Source organism: Taeniopygia guttata, chromosome 5 (assembly GCF_048771995.1).
Source record: "Taeniopygia guttata chromosome 5, bTaeGut7.mat, whole genome shotgun sequence".
Taxonomy (NCBI): Eukaryota; Metazoa; Chordata; class Aves; order Passeriformes; family Estrildidae; genus Taeniopygia; species Taeniopygia guttata.
Window position 1 is genome coordinate 54,464,673 of NC_133030.1, and position 17,763 is coordinate 54,482,435.

Below are 17,763 nucleotides of genomic sequence, written 5' to 3' on the forward strand. Positions count from 1 at the left end.
TCCTTTGTGGGCAGTAGGGGAGGAGAAGAAAAATAGTTTAAAAATCATGCTGATATGTTTTGTCTACTGTTCTTTGTTATTTATCTTACGTTTAGGTTATTTTTAAAATTCATCATTAAGAATTAGTTTGATGGTCTAATGAAACTAAAGAAGTAACTTGATAGATTCTGAGAAGCCTGTTACAGCATTTTTGAATGAAGGTAATGTAACTCAAGCTTCTTCTTTCTTCAGGGCAAAGAAAGAAACCAGGCAGACTGTAGCAAAGCTCCCTTTATTGGCAGGAGTAAAGAGAACCCTAGCAGAGCATTGAGAGAGCCTATTCTTCTTTCTTCTCAAGCTGCGGATCAAATGAGATTCAAATAAAACAAATGAAAAGTAAGCAATCAGAAAGTCTTCCAAATTTGGGGGAGGTGTGGGAAGAAGAGAAGTATACAGATTTGATCAAGAAAGCTGCTGCATGCGCTTTGGAAATCAAGAGCTTTTATTTAAGCTAACAACTCAGTTTTTAATATAGTCTCTTCAGTTGTCTGTGAAGGAGAAGTGTTACATGAGTAGGAACATACAGCTTTCAGACTGATAGTTTATGTTAGGTAGTTGGGGAAGAGGCTAGAAAAAGCAGTAAGAACAGAGGCTGAGCAAGAACTGAAAAGGATTTCAACATTTATGCCGTGCTGGCAGCATCTGTGGTACTGAAGAGGTATTTAAATGGGAAAGGGTCCTGTAACCTGTTCTTAAGGTGAACCTTTTCTAAAGGTTAGAGCCTAAGAAAATACATACATTTAATGGAATTGTGTTACTGTGAGTTTGGACACTCACCTTTACACTTCTAATGCTTGTAACTTGTGTGTTACTTGAAACTGTATTCACATATGTGACTTGTTCTTCAGTGGCACTGCCACTGCTTTCTGTGGCTCTGCTCTGGTGAAACCCTTCCTTTTGTTTTTAATGTAAGGTTTTTTTGGCTGCTGGGAAAATTCTCACATTTGTCAAACATGAGAAGTTGACAGCATTGGATAAACTCTGAAGGAGATTTATTTGGAATTACAGTTTGATATACTTTCAAAGGTTTTTTTTCTGCCTTGTGTTTGAGTGCATGGCTGAACTGGGCTATACTCAATCCAAACATCATAAGCTTGGTAGGTACTTGTTAGGAGATAAATTGCTGTTACATTTATTAAGGATATGAGATTCTTTTTAATTTTCTTTTTTCTCCTAAAGCATGAATATTTGGGTAGAAGAGAACATATTACCTAAGCAGTCTTACTAGTGCCATGAAGTAGGTGCTTGGAAATCTGTCTTCCTTTGGTTTTAATTCTAGTCATGCACATAATATTTCTTCTACGTCAAAAATGGAATACAGTCTTTTGGGAGAATGAGCAGTTACTTTGATGAACTTGGTCTGAATTTTCATGTGCAATCCTTTCAGCAATTCATCATTGCACTGCTGATATGATGAAAAATAGATTTTTACAATATATTCTCCTGGCATCTGTGTTGTTGATTTTTGTGTAGTGCATCAAAGTAAACCTTGAATGAGGTAGTGGAGGGCTTGAGTGAAATTACTGGTCAAAACTGAGCAGATGAGAGAAAAATAGGGCTATATAAAGGAAAGTGTATGAGTACAAAAGGTTTGTACTTAGAGAGATGATTTCTTATATGCCTATTACATTCAGCTTAGCCCACTTTTAAAGTAAAATTATCTGGAGATGATTTTTAAAAACTGGGTGATTACATATCATTAAAGATGTAATATTTTCTTGTGAGAGAAACTTAGGATTGTCCTCTCTCAGCTGAACTTAAGATACTCTGGATTTGCCTTAATTACAGCTGTTTCCAGCCCTCTGTCTTGTGTCAGTGCACTGATGAAGTCCCTTATTTCACTGAGACACAGAGGCTGTTTGGGTTGATAACAAAACCCATCCTTGTTCCAAAGTGGAATAGCCTTCACTGTAACTAATCACAGCTATCTCCAGCACAGCTGTCAGTGAATAAGTATAACTCTGGTGCAGTCAATGCCCCGGAGAATAAATTAGCAAAGTAGTAAGACCATATAAAGATAAAAATGCAGTGTGAGTTTACATATACCTAGTTTAATGATTTTCTTCTTTTTTTTTTTTTTCCCTGAATAACTGTCTTGAAAAATAGAAAATTGTTTTTAAAAGCCCCAAGAGAAAAAAACACCACTTTTTGACACTATGATGCTTGTCTAACCTGTAGAACTCACTGAGATAACACTAAGAATATGCTGCTCTTGGCCTCAAAATAATTGCTTGTAGATTTAGCAGATGTATAGAGGAAATAGGAATCACGCTTAACAGAATCTTTGGCGCTACCTTTCCCCCTGCCTCTTTTTTTCCTCTTGACTATCCACTAGTGTATTGTAGATGCTGTATAATAATGGAAAAGAGTTCCAGGAACTGATTTGAGCCTGGCTTGATGGATCAACATTTCAACATTTTTAATGTATTTTGTGACTTTATGCTATATTGCAGGAAGTGCATTTATATATATTCTGAATTAGGGTAAGTTAGACACTCCTTTGGGATCTTCTAAAGGCAGCTTTATTAAAAGAATTTCCAAAACAGTGTGAAGCAGGTTGAAGAAAAGATTCTTCTCAGAAGCATTTATAATGTTAAGGTGGTAGCTCTCCTTATATCGAGAGATATAGGTTTGTCTTTAATGTTACACCTAATGTTTTCAGGTCCTGAAATTGCTTCCTAAGATAGCAAAGCATTGGTGTACAGTTTAGTTGGAAAGTATCATGTTAAGAAAAAGAATCTTTTATGACACTTAAGAAGTGTGGGCAAATTATTTCTTTTTATCCAGACTCTAGAAGGGTTTAGAGTGGTGACAAATCTTGCTGGAAGAGTCCAAAAATAATACTTCTTCCTGATGTAGAACACTTCAGGCCAGGGAATGCTATTAAAGGTAAGAAGTGTTTTGCTTATTATACAGTTTAGGAAGAAACAAAGTGATGAAGTCTTAAAATCGTGTAGTAATTCTGTAGAATTGGTGGGAAAAAATCCAAATCACTGCTGTAATATTGAAAGTTTTATTGCCTAGGTACAAATTATTTGCAAGAAGTGAGAATCAACACTCTTTTCTCTGAAGTGTATTAGCTGTGCAAGATCCTATAGGCTCTAATTTTAGGATGTAAGCTCCTTAATCTATCAGTGAGTGTCCTCTTCATACTTTTAAATCTGGCATTTGCTCCAGTTGTAAATTATTCTTTTCATTCTGCATATCTAGACTGTGCCTATGTGAATCTTTATAACAAGCAGATAATTCTTTATAAGCATAAATTTTCCAAGAAATCTGAGTATTTTCATTTAGTTTCTAGAGTAACACCTGGAGGCTTTCAGGTTTGAATTTTGAAAAATAAAAATGCATTTTTAAAGGTTAGATTGCCATTAATACATTCAACAGAATTTCTTTATTAAGTATTTATTTGGTAGAAGTGAACATGATTTCATTAATATTAACTAAAGAAGCCCTCAGGCAATAAGCATGCAAAAAGAATTTTCAACTAAAACTATCAACTTCATATTCCAAATCTGAAGACACATCTCTTTAAGGCCTTGTGGATGGTGTGGAATGCACCAGTTTTAATGGATTTCTGAAGAAGCAGCAGTACTGTACAATTTTATCAGAAGTTTCTTTGAAAGGTTGCTATCGCTTGTGTTAAACCTTTTTGTCTGTGTAACAGTGATAAACACTTTGTTCTGGGTAGTGATGTGAAATTCAGTCAGAAAAATTTATACATTACTTTTACAACGTCCACACTAGGTGTGTTGTAGAAGGATAACATCCTCATTTATTTTTGTTAATTCTCTTAATCCAGTACAAGAGAAACCTTCAAAGGGACCTGAGGTTTTTTGGTCCTGTCTGACCCAGGGCTGTAGAGGTGGCCTGTTCTCAAGATATCAATGATATCTATTGATCTGAAACCTCCAGAACTGCAGCTGGTGTAAATCTGCAGGCAGCAAATAAAGCACTTAGGGTTGGCAAGACAAAATAATACCATAGTTTGTTACCTGGCCAAGTAATCAAAAAGAAGAGATAGAAACTAGGAGAAACTGTGAGAGAAACAAGGAAATTGCATGCAGGTTCCAGGTAGAAGTCTTTTAATGACACTTTACAGTTGGAATAATGAACACTGTCATGCACCAGCAGGCATTTGTGACTTACGTGGACTTGGCTTCCAGTAGCACATTCATAGTCTGTATTTACTACATGAGGAAGCTACATGCTCCTTCCTTTCTTACATTGCTGTGAAACCACAGCTTTCTCCATGAACACATTAATAAAGGTGAGAAATTATTTATATAGCAGTGAATGTGAAGTTGGGATTATGAATACTGTGACAAGACTGGGTAAAGAGTCTGTGACTTTCTCCTGAAAACTCAACTTCAGTAATACTTTTTTACCAGAGCTGTAGAAACTGAAATTCCTAGTATAACTAGAAATTCTAGCACAAGTGGTTTAGAGGGTTTTAATTTTTTTATGCATTTTTTTCCTTCCACATTCTGTTTGCAAATGTGGTTTGGTTGGGTTTTTTTTCCCATCTAATATAAAAATCTTAACAAAATTTCCACTTCTTTCCCAAACCCTAAGATGTTGGTCGTTACAATCTAACAGTGAAGTGTACAGTGTAGACATTGAAATCACTGACGTTAAAACCACTAATTCTTCATTAAATAAGTGGACAATGTTTTTTCCCCCTCACATTCTGATAAATAATAAAATATAGGGAAATTAAAAGAGAGTTACTGTCTTTTTTCCTTTTCCTTCCTGATTAAGAACAGTGGAGTCAGACGAAGCTGAAAGCATCATCTAGAATGGTGGGGAATTTTACTCAGGATTAGTGAGAGGTTGAATTCTGTGCAAGAATAAATGTCTTCCATGCAGTTTAGTGTTCAGTGAAATATTCTGATGATGTCACATTCTCTGTTAATTTCTAGAGTTTGATTAGTATTTAGGGCAGTGTAAACTATTTCTTTCTTACCTGCGTTCATAGTATGCCATGTTCGCTGGATAAAATGGAAGAGCAGGAAATGTTTTATGAGAATGGGTTAATTTCCATGAAAGACAGGTTAGATAGATTTTTTTTGAGTTTTGGGTGTAGGCTTAGAAAACTTACTTTAGTTAGAGTGGAAAGAACTTCATGTGGAAGTGAGATACTGTGGCTTTAGTTTTCTGGTATGGTCATTTCTAGTTGCACAGCTCCTCATTTCAGTGTTGAGTTCAAAAAGTGTCAAGCCATACTTGAAGTTGCATTCTGTTTCATTTACCAGATTCCTCTAAACTCTGCTGTGTTCAGAATTTCCTGGGAGGACTATTTTTGTTAAAGATGAGTTGCATTTTAAAATTAATTAAGTTCTGTTTTGTAGGTGTTCTTGAGAAGGCAGTTTTGCAGTAATTATTTATAATAAGCTTCTTGAAGTGCTTTGGGTTTTTTTCTTTTTATTTGCTGGTCTCTGACACCTTTGCCTTCACATACTTTCTTCTAATTGTAGAAGATAAGGTACTACCCTGTCCTATTTTTTACCTGTGCTGAGATTCATTAAGCGACAGCACAGATGCACTCTGCCAGGAATTGGCAATACAGAAATATTTTTCTTGCACTTGGCAGACAGCAGTGTAGATAGGTGGACTCTGATTTGAGAAATATCTTCTGCTGTTCTGATAGACTTGAAATTTTGTTAAATAAGAAGCTGAGGATCTCTTTGATTAACAGAAAGTGAAAGAATAACATTGATCAGTAGGTCTTGGTTTAAGAACAAATAAAAGGTTGACAAAAATACTGCAATTTTTTGATTCCTACTTGGTGATTTTGGAGATGAAGAGACTTTGTTGTCTTTAAGTTGCTATAAGCAAGTTGTTACTGATTATTCATGCAGCAGATTTTTCTTGAAGGCACACCTTGGGAGGAAAAGGGCATTACACTAAGGTCACTAGAGGATGAGATATCATTTTCTAGGACTGTGTGCCAGGGTCAGAATGACTGGGACGTGCTGCTTGCCTTTATCCTTGTTGATCCTTCCTGGGGTTTGTCACAGCAGGCAGAAGTGGCAATCACAGTGGGCAGTTGGGCTTTTGGGTGACTGTCATTTGACACTTGTATCATGTGAACCAAAGACTTGTGTGCTGTGCAGCAAAAGTAAAGGAAGTGTTAGACCTGCAGTAAAACAGGAATTGGAGGAAATCTGGATTGATGGAAATAGCTTTCCATAAAAACAGAGTACTCTGAATGCAAATATAAGCTGGCTTTTCTTAGTTCTCTCTTCAAAGCACATATAAAACCATTTTAAAAGAGAAAATTACCTTTTATTTCAAATATGATGATTTTCATGGCGTTTCTGGGAATATTTTATCTGAGTGTATTTCTTCTGCAGAAGATAAAACGTTTCCTTTGTAAACAGGGCCAGAAGTTAAAAAAATCAAAAATTCATAGTGTTCAGCCACTTCCCTCACATAGAACTGTCATATGTATCTCAGTCATGGACTTCCCCTAAACAGCAGAGGAAGAGATTAAAGTATACTTTGTTCTATGATCATCTGATTATCTTTTGATCTTTCCTGTTCTTTATCTGCTTCTACTAAAAGCCTGGTATAGAAATACTGATCACAGCTGGGGGTTAACTTCATAGGTGAAATGCAAGAGCTTTGTCTAGGAGTGCCATGAGAGAAAAAAGGAAATGTACAGGAACCTGAATTGGAATTGGAAATGCAGAAAAATACTCATTGTAAGCTTGAACAGCATTTCTTTATCTTTTGTCTTGTGACCCAAGCTTTCAAAGCTTAAGAGGTCTTTTGATTCCTAAAAGATGCTTTTGATTTCTTGCACTTCAGATTACTTTATACAGTATTTTTGTAGCCCAGTGAGATTAGGAAGTAATTACTGAGAGCTGTAGATAGCAAGTGTAAGTCAAAATACTAACACTTTATTTTTACTGCTGCCTCAGGCTGAATCTTAAAGCTGTTTTGCCAACCCATGTGTCATGATTCAAAGGAATGCTGTAAACTTTCAAAAAAAAAAAAAAAAGAGTTGAACATAATGTGACATAAAAATGAGCTTTCCTTAATTGCACTGACTTACCTTTTCTACTGTCTTTTTTTAATAGATAAAATTCAAGCCCATTAAAAGTTTTGATTTTTTTCTTTTCTCTGATCCGGGGAAATACCTGTTTGACTGAATGTTAATTGTATTCAGCATATTATTGGATAGTTACTAAAAGTGTCGGTCCCTGGCTTCTTGGGCATTCTGAACTATGCTAATACTATGTTATTACTTATAAATATTACTAATCTAACTTCTTAGTCCAGATGTAATTGCTTTGCAAATCTGTCCTTTATTTAGAATCTAGAAGTTTGTTACACTAGCAGGAGGGAGTATATGTTACTCTTTTCTTGACAGCATAGTCCAGCAGACTTGTTAAATTGAGATCCCTTGTATGGGGATGTTGGTTTGTTTAATCCTCTAAGACATTTCACATGGGTGTGTAGACTTGTTTTTGAAAGAAATACAGCCAAGGAAATAGATAAGTTAAAAGAATAAAACAATGTAAAGCATAACTTACCCTTTATTTTCAGCTCTTCAGTCATCTTGCAAGCTAGAACATGGGAAATACACAATGTTTGTGATTCAAGTGACACACACAGTTGTTTTTTTGCAAGAACATCACTACAGCATATTTTGATTATGCTTCTGATTTTCTAGGTCAGATAGGCAAAGAAGGAATAGTTTGTACCTTCCAAACAAAAAATACTTTTCTTATTTGTTCAATAATTTCTACAGGCTAGAGCCTGTGGAGATTGTGGTGAAATATGGTTTAATTGCTTGAGATCACAGCAGTTCAAGTATCCGAGCAGGCCTTTTTGCTACCTAAGAATATCAGATCATAATTGCTCCAATAAAAACTCCTGACAGGGGGATGTTAAGTGCTGGGATAGGTTGCAGTTTCTTCCCCCAGGGAGTTTTGAAAACTCAGCAGTGGACAGCCTGACCTGACCTTGAAGATGGTCTCCTCTGAACAGGAGGTTGGGCTGGATGCCCTCCAGAGGTGCGTTCCAAGCTCAGCAGCTGGGATCCTGCCCTGAGGAGTGGCTGTGCAGAGCTTGCAAGTGGCAGAAGCTTCCTCTGTGGAGAGTACTCAGTGCACGTCTTCTGACTGTTTTCAAATGTTTGGCCTGCTTGCTTATATCTGATTTTTCCTGTTGGTCTGTTTTGTTATATGTGTGATCTCCAGGTCTTCCTCACAGCAAGGAAGGTGCGTGTTTATGAAATCATAAGGCAAAGGTTAAAGTAGTTAAAATAGCCTATTTTTTTTAGCATGGAGAAGAAAAGTTTTAAATATCAAGAATGCTTTCATTCCTGTACAGGAATTAGACTTTTTATTTGAGTGCAAATATAAAAGAAGGTGAGGAGTGGTCTGGTATTTCTCACTGTATAAATTTGTATCAGTGTTGGTCGCTTAGCAACCCTTCCTTACCCTCAGAATATTCTCTCAGAGCATGTCCTGGAAATACCTAAACCTCTGGTTAGTTGGTCCTATATATATATGCTCTGGAGAAATAGTAAATAGCACTTCCAGCATGAAAAATGCATGGAGGTAAGAATAAATAAATCAGCAGTTCCCCAGTGCAAACAACAGGAGTGGATGTGCCAAGACCTCTGACCTCACACAAAACAAATTTGATGGATGATTTTCTGCTTTCAAACCTGCCACTCCAGTGCTGCCTCAGTCATGGCCTGAGTCTTTCTTTGGAGCGATTCAAGCCATTTGCATTTTATTTATCTCTTGTTCAGACTCAGCAGTGTGGCTTTGCCATAGGCCAGGCTGAGGTGTGGTGGATGTTGTGAGAATGATACTCTGCAGTAGGACCCCTTCATGCTTGACAGCTCCAGAGTAAAGATTTCCGTGGCAGACTTATTTTAATATTTTTGACATGTGTGCCCTGAGTAAACTGATGCTGTATTGTCACTGGTATACTGCTTTCAGCTTGCATTATTGTTTTAATAAGACATCAGAGTATGCCAATACATTTGCATATTTTAATAGCACTCGGAAGCAGAACCAACTCAGAAGACTTGTCTAGAAATGGTGAAAGAAAGATGGACATTCTTTTCAGTACGTTCTAAGAATTTATTAGAAACTATAAAATGCTGAAATATAAGACAGAGGAAAAGTTCAGATTGCTTTAATAATTTAATTTTAAGATAAATGTTTCTGTGTGCTAACTTGAAGCAATAATTCTTGATGATAGAAAGCAAGTGAGCTGGAAAGACTGAAGATCTGGAAATCCCTCTCCTGGTACCTGGTTATTGGGCTTTCTGAGGATATCCTGTGGAGTATGGAAGAAAATTCTGTGAAGAGCAGTGAAACTGAAGAAGTTTCATTTTCCTTCTATCTGTGCTCTATATTCCTTTTTTTACCCCTATTCCCCGCTCCTCAAAAAAAAAAAAAACCCAAACAAAACCCAAACACCCCACCCCAAAAAAAAACCAAAACAGTAGAACAACAAAAACCCCTAAATCTCCAGCCCATGCCTGCTTTTATGGTATAGGAGGAGACTGAGGCCATGGAGCTTGGTGGGACAAGAGGGAGCAGGTGTCCTTGGCTGGTTTGTATGTGGCTGTGCACTGGCTGACTGATAGAGCATGGGCTGCACTTTTATAGCCTCTTGCTCACTGGGACACTATGCTGAGTTTCTGTTCCACTCATAGCTGTTCATTTTCATGGACATGCTGTCCGGTTGGTTCTGATGTGGTTTGGGGGGGCTGAGAGGAGAGACAGAGCAATCACAATCCCGTATCTCATTAAAAGCGAGACTGAAAAATTATACCCCGGACTACCCAAAAAAATTACCTAGTTAGGATGAGATGAAGTTTGTGTGCTTTTACGCATTTTAGATACAATTTTTTTTTTTAAGAGGGGAGGCTACTTTTCTGCTCTGATCTTAAGCTCCCTGTACCACTTTAGGTTTCTCTTTCAGAGCTTAATTTAGATATTGTGCATGCATTGCTGTTCTATTGGAGGAACTCCTGTCCTCCGTGCAAATTGTAATTTGATCAAAAAGCTTTGCTGTCCTATAATAATGGCCAAGTTAAAGTGTCATGCTTTATTCTCTTCCAAGGTACTGTAATGAAAACATTTATTTCTAATAACTTTTTGCTCTTTTTGAATTTTAAAGCTTTGGCAGAAGCCTATTTACTTCCTATTGTCAATATACTGAAACTATCTTCATGCAGAGCATTCTAGGTTCCAAATCCCATGGTGCCTATTACAATCAAATTTTTAGGGGTGTTTGAGATTTATAGAAGAGTTACTTTTTTTTCTGTTTTCTTTAGGATGCAAATTTATTTTGAATTTTTATAGAAGCTTTATTGTATTTTTATGTCACAAACATAAAGATTGTCCCAAAGAATGAATCATAAAGATATGTGGTAATAAAGAACACAAGTGCAGATTTTTAGGATGTTTGCTTTTCATGCAGTGAGAACAACATGCTTGCTGGGATAAGGAAAAAGCAAAATGCCTTTTGTTTGGGAATTCCCGTGCTTCCTAATTCTCGGAACAACTCCGTGGGTAAACTCACTTTTGCTTCCAGTTTCTAGGTTTCTGTACTGATATTAGTATTAGTTAAGCACCAGCAAATTGTTCTGACCTTCACCTTGAAGGACCAGCTGGGGTTCAGCCTCAGTTGCTTGAATATCATTTGTATTGAGCAAGAGTAGTGTCCAGACTGGAGCAAGCAGTGTCACAGTGTCACCAGTTTGATGGCCACAGCAATGCCCGTTCAAGTGTGAATATTAGCATGTGCTGGCTGCAGAAGAGGTGGGTGAAAGACAAACAACAGTGGGCAGAACCAACCTGGGTGACTGTGCCTCTTTTATGTGCTTATCAGTACTGAAAAGTGATTGTCCAAGGTTTAACTGTTTTAAAAGACATCTCAAAGTCATATACTTTGGTTGAGATTATCTTTTCCCACAGATAAGAAACTGGAGTGTAAGAACTAGCTGGTGATTAATAAGGCATTAAGATTTAGTTTGCTGAACTAGAACCAGATTCTTTGGCTGGATGGCACCTTGCCATGCCTTTAGGAATCAGAGACCCCCCACCAGAACTGGCTTATCTTGGATGCCCTAGCTGGCTAGGCTCCTCTCCCTGCTCTCTGGAAGTATGTTAACTTCACTGCCATAAGTGCAGAGTACCTTGCTGAGGTGTGACTTCAAAATTGCTTCTTGTTGGCAGTTTGAAACATGATTATGGAGAAATAATCCCAGTCCTGCTGTTAAAGGTTTCTGCAAAGGAAGAGAAGCCATTGCTGCTGACACTCTGTAGTGGCGTGGAAATCATAACAGAATGCTGTTTCCAAAGGGGTGGCAGCTTAAATGTTTGTATTTTCTGTGCTTGTGTTCACCACTGATCCCACATGCAGGTGTAAGAGCATGTAACTAATGCATGAGGGCAAAGCTCTGTGCAGACAGACATCACTTTTCCCCATCCCCTTCTTAAATGCAGCTTGTTCATTGTAATAAGGTTGTGGTGGTCTTGCAGGCTCAATGCTCTGTTGTGTTTTATGATAATGCTTCGTGAATGGCTTCCTAGTTGTGCTGCACAAGAAACTGCTGGCATTCAGAGTATTGTGGAAGAGAATTTCTCACCAATCTAGCTGCTCTATTGCTGGGCTTGTTTAGCTTTTCTGGTCTGACATACTTCTTCATAAAATAAATACAAAACCCAAGGCAGACAAATCTGTTAAGCATGTCACATAGTATGTTTTATTTGTCAGTGTGCTTTCTGCTTGTTTTCTGTGACAAGATATCCAAGATGTCAGTTCCAAAAGTGGAGTCCTGTGGCACCCTGTGCACTTTATTCTGGTGTGAATTCTCTCTTGACAGCTGACAGTCCAGCCTGGAGCAGTTTCTGATCTTGTGAAACTCTCACCTGCTGCTCGTTTGGCATTCAGTGCTGTCTTTGTTATGTCTTGAATATTCTCCTGTCACCCCTGCCTGCCTCCTTGTGACTAATTATTCCATTTCCTTGAAGAAATAATGCTTTTGGAAGACTTCACATCTCCAATCATCTTTTGTTTCTTTTTGTTCAGAAGAAACCTAATGAGGAAGCAGACATTCAGTAGTTGTGGACTGTAACTTGCAAGTTTGGGAACTTTGCTCTCTTGACTTGACAATTGTCTTGTCAGCATCTCTTTTAGTGCCTCTTTTTCTATATTTCTTTTGTGGGTTAGAAGCAGGTCATACCTTGTTTTTTCTGTAATTTTAGGGAAAGTAATGTTTCCTGTGTTGGTCTTACAAATTAACATGCTTGAAGTTAGCTTTTGACTTCAAGAATTGCCAGAACAATGGAGGTCTTAAATATTATTAAAAAAAATATGCAGCTGCAGAGGTACTAGAGAAAGAGGTATTAGTATCTATAAATCAAGGAACTGAAACATTTACAGATTCCTAAACTGCAAGTGCCACATGAGGCTTTTCCAGTCGCACATAGAAAGCAAGAGCCTAGGTAGCTAAGTTTCAGCAGTCTGAGTACTTAAAGAGTTGCACTTTTTTTCTTCTCTTGCTAATCTTGTCTCTTACAACCACAGAAAAGTGTCAGGTCCTAAGCTCATGACTGCGTTTCCCCATGTCCAGCCGCTGATGTACAGCAGCAGCACTCACGCCTTGGGCAGCCTTTAAATCTAGACTACTTTTGTAAGCTGCTTTCCTTTCTCATTCATGGCACTTCTGTGAACCTCCGTGTCTGAATCATGTTCTCAACATCAATCTCATTTCTTTTGTGCGGGTTACAATCTTGATTTGCCTCTTCAGTGTCATTATCACCTGCTGAGTTTTTAGGCTTGGTGGTGAAACTAGCTAAGGTCTGAAATAATCTGAATTTCCTCATTAATGAGAAGTGTGAGTCACTTTCAGTTCAGCACAGACTTTTCAGTTCTTTCACATATCGTTCTGTCAAGACATACGTCTCTGCAGTCTTTGAAGTGCAGACAAGGAATAGACTAACACTAATTCAAATGTTGGATCAGAATCTATAGTAGCTTTGCAGTTCATATAATGTGTTGGGGTTTCTTTTTCTCTCTCTTTTTTTTTTTTCTTTGGTGTGTTTGTGTTGTTTTGTTGGTTTAGAATAAGACACAATCACTGGATCTGTGTGCCGAGTTACAAGGATGGGTTACTTGGGCTCTCTCTGAGTTTGGTGGAGATCAGAGAGGCTTTCTTCTGGGCAAGGGGGTAATGAAGTGAGAATTCATCCCTCAACACCTCTACCCTTGCTCAGCTGGTGTTGTAAAAACATGAAATGGTCTCAGCATTGAGTCAATGATTTTGTCTTTTGTTTCTGTAAATAATGGCATCAGAAATCAAAGAAAATTCTGTATCCATTTAGTTTGCATGGAAAATTCTGTACCAAAATTACAGATGCAGAAATTACCTACACGTAAATATGTTTCATTACAAGTGTGTGGTTTTGGGCTTAGCAAGGGAAGGTGAGATACCACAAAAACAGTGTACGAGAGGGTTTGTGTATTTGGAATGGGAGGCATTTGACTCCTTTTGTGGTGTTTGCGGACATACTTTGAGAAGTGAACTGAGCCTCATTTCTTCATTCTGCTTCCTCCAACTGTGCTTTCTCCTGGATATGCAGAGCCTTTCTAAGAGCATTTGTTTGTGTGACTACAAGATTAGCTAGGAAATTATTGAAAAAACATTTTAAAATGTAACCTGGGATATTATTCCTCTTGCTCTGCTGATGCTTTGCATGCTGACCTAGAAGATGGATTGTCCAAGATAATAGGTACTGTAATTTACTCTTCAGATGGATTAATTCTTTTCTCAGCTACCTGCCAGTTGTGCTTAGCCCTGGTAAATTGATCAAATGGCCATGTTACATAGGCCCTTCTCTGCTGTCAGTTAGACTTTGCTCAGCTGCTCTCTTCAGGTGAAGGTGTGCCATAAAAAGGTTGGAAAGTATCTAATATGTAAAACCCTTTTGTGGTGTTGTAATGCAGACTTAAAGCAGCATGTCTTACACTATGCTATTGCAAAGGGATAGACAGGAAAAGTGGGCAGGGGAGCTGGGCAGGCTGTGGGTACCCTGTGTAGGACACTGGTGGTTGTGTGCTTTTGCAGTAGCGTTAGAGCAGGATCATGTGCAGTACTGTACCAGAACACCTTTCTCATCACACCTCTTGCTGCCTCTAATGGTTGGACTTTAACATTAAGCAATACTTTCCAGAGAGAGAGAAAGCTATGAAAGAATCCCTTAATGTATTCCTAGACTCATGGCCATAATTAACATTTCATTTTCACGAGCAGGTTTTAATTCTTTGCTTTCTAGGGTCTTTGTATAGGTAGACTATTTTACAGATTTGCTATGCTAAATATACTCAGGCAGTAATGCAAGTATTACATTCACGTGATGTGTGGACTCAGATCTGTTATTGTTGCGTTCTGATTTTATGCAATTTCTCAAATGCTCTGTTTGTTTTATTTAAATGGCAAAAGAGGTTCTCATTTCTCAGTTTTTCTCACTTTTGATTCACAGAAATTATCTTAGAGCATGGACACCAGTAAGAAGTCAGAACCCCCTTTATCTGTAGAAATGGTACAGCAGAGGGCCAATCCTGACCGCAGTCCATCAGCATCCATCTATGTTCCAGAGCAAGGTGGTTACAAAGAGAAATTTGTGAATGCCGTGGAAGATAAGTACAAATGTGAAAAATGTCACCTCATCTTATGCAATCCTAAACAGACTGAATGTGGACACAGGTTCTGTGAAACCTGCATGAATGCCTTGCTGAGGTATGTTGTTTGTTCTGGTAGAGCATGTTGATAACTTTAAATGTTGTGAACGACTGCCATTACTGTGAATACCATTGTAGCTTTAGGAATATGTTGAGCCTTCCACTGTTGCTTGCTTGAGTATTTGTTATCATCTGTGTGCTGGTGCAAACATTTTTGCTCTACTCTGGGTCAGGGTTAGACAACTGAGCTTTCCAGTATTGTTGAACAGTTGTTAAGGTGGTGTAATCCTGTGTAGAAATGTGTTAGGTAAGAATTTGGCTCCCTGTGGAGGCCAAATGGAGTAGCTGTTTCACAAGACCTCTGATTTGTGTAATCTGGTGTCAAATACACATAGTAATTGTGTGAGGAAGTGAGCTTGTACATGTTGCTTGGTGGGGTGGTGATACCTAACCTGGCGTGGACCCAGCCTCAGAATGAATGGTGGGACCCTTGGATAGATGTGCCTGCTTGTGGAGCAGTTTTCCTGTAGCCCTTCCAGCTGTTTGTTATGGGATTTGCATGTCCTGTAGATTGCAGGAGGGTCAGAAAGGCTGGCATCTCTGTTACAGAGATGTTTGGGCCAGAGTGCAAAGAGGTGAGTGAATGATACAGATGTAAAATGAGTGCTGAGAAGTGCAATCTTTCCCAGTCTAGATAAGAATGCAAGTGCAATCATTCAGGGAGTATCTAGGTCTTAAGTGCCTGTGCATCAGTAGATTTCTTTGCTCTCAACTTTGGTGCATTACTGCTGGTTGTATTCAGTAATGTGATTTCAAAACTTTGTGTAAGGTTTGGAGACCATTCAGCACACTTCAGTCTCCTGGGGTCCTAAGCACCAAATATGTTCATTTAGTACTGGAAAAGCAGAAATCAGAAGATACTTGGCTGGATGAATGTTGTATACTGGGCATATATCAGAGAGCATTTGACTTTGGAAGCCTTGGTGATCTGTTTCCTTTTTGTGACCACTCTGACACTAGATGTTGGTTTATATGCCACTTGGAAATACTGTAATCTGATATCTAATACTTATATATATATATCTAAGTCAGGACTACATGCAGTATGGCAAAAGAGTATGGAAGTTATTACAATACTCAATCTCCTGATAAGAAGTAATCTCTGTACTGGGCAAACACAAAGGTCCATAGCTCACTAATGCACTCCTGCAGGTTTTGTGCCTACAGCATTTCAAATTTAAAACAACAACAAAAAAACCCACCAACTTTTCTTTCGACACACAGTGAGAAGTGAGGTGTGGTATTTAAGAAATGCCGTTATTTCTTATTCAGTATGTGTTTTTGGAAGACTCTTACCTGGTTAATAACAGTGACTGCAAAAAACCAAACACCTGCCATGCTTGGATGTGAACAGGTTGGCAGAGCAGATCCTTGACAATCTAAGCAGTAACAATTCTGGCATTGCTAGAGTCTGGGCAATTTTCCTTCCCTGCTGTGAGGGAATGTGAGACATGCACATGTGTTTATTACAGTGTAGCCAGAATATGTGTAATTTTATCTTTCTGACTCTCCAGCCAGTCTGTTACTGAAAAGGACTCGTGCTTAAGGCCATTGAGTTATTTCACTTTATTTAAGTGCTTGTTGTAAACAAATCCTTTATTAAAATAAAATTTACACCCCCCCCTTTTTTTTTTTTTTAACAAATAGAGTACCATAAAACTGAGAGTAAAATGGGTTTATGTTGGTCCTGTATTTGGCACTAAATTTTTTCACTCAGTGTTGATACACTGCTGCATATACAAACACAGTAATTATATGCTAGCAACTTCTGTTCCAGGGTTGTTTGAGGACAAGGAATTGGGAGTTAGTGGAGCTAAAGCAGTAAAGATGTCTGCTCAGTATGCAAGAGTAGTTTGAAAAAGCAAGTTGGATGCTTGAGTGAATTCAGTAAGAGCAAGGAAAGCATGTCATTGTATTAAACACTATATACCCTGATGTAGTTTAGATTCCTTTTTTTTCCGACTTATAAAAAGCATTATATATACTGAAGCTTCAAGGTACTTAAGATGCTCAGAAATGTGATGAGACACAAAATGGCTGGTTTGAAAAGCAGAAGCCAGCGAGATGATTTGAAATAACCATACAGAATATATAACATAATTGAACTTTTTCAGCCTTTGACATTGATTTGCACTGGTGCTGGCAGCCACAGCTTAGGTAGCCTGTCGGTGAGTTGCTTTATGAAAGATTTCACACAGCTTTAACGTGGTGCTTTTCAACTTCATGCTTTAGAAGGGAAATAATTTTCACTGTTCCCATTTTATGTGGGTAAAAGGAACTAAAAAGGAACAGAATCACTAGGTTGGAAGAGACCTTCAAGATCACTGAGTCCAACCCAGCCCTAACACCTCAACTAAACCCTGGCACCAAGTGCCACATCCAGTCTGTTTTTAAACACATCCAGGCATGGTGACTCCACCACGAACGAAGCAGCCTGCTCTGGTGGAAGGTGTTCCTCTCCATGGCAGGGCAGTGGAACCAGATGAGTTTTACTCCCTTCCAGCCCAATCCATTCTATGATTCTAAGGGGTTTACACTACAACACTTGGCAGGTCAGAGCCAGAAACAGCTGTAGAAACTCAGCTTTTTCTGCACTCCAATTTCTCTTCACAATCTGCCCTGCTCCTGATTCTGCCGGTTGTCCAAAAGGTCACAAGTTTAATTAGTTTACCAAGACAGCTATAAGGCAGTAGTTCAGATAGAGGAGGCAGCAAGCATCTGTAACAATTGCTAAAACCAGAACAGACTTGAAGGAGTTGGACATTAATACTTTTTTACCCTAAGGGTATTTAATTGACTGTAATAGAAAGTAAATTTTCATTAGGTATTGTTTGAAAAACAATAATTGTAGAAACAATATTTTGCCTGTTTGCACAGATTGAGAAATGGCAACTATTTTGGATCAGGTGCAGACTGAAAAACAGGGAATGAGTTTTGCTA

The 17,763-nt window shown here is 38.2% G+C and overlaps 1 protein-coding gene across 11 annotated transcripts in view; it reads left to right on the plus strand.

Annotated features, from left to right (window-relative positions):
* The window catches only part of TRAF3 (TNF receptor associated factor 3), a 69,440-nt gene that overhangs the window by 20,380 nt on the left and 31,297 nt on the right, over positions 1–17,763 (plus strand). For 6 of the 11 annotated variants that reach the window (XM_072930449.1, XM_030275025.4, XM_030275028.4 and 3 more), the window contains one exon: positions 14,565–14,821. In XM_072930449.1, the coding sequence (XP_072786550.1) occupies positions 14,580–14,821 (242 nt within the window). In that variant the 5' untranslated portion in view covers positions 14,565–14,579. Of the gene's footprint in view, positions 1–231; positions 376–14,564; positions 14,822–17,763 lie in introns of all 11 variants that reach the window. The other 5 variants (XM_072930447.1, XM_072930448.1, XM_041716313.2 and 2 more) reach the window with 1 other exon arrangement.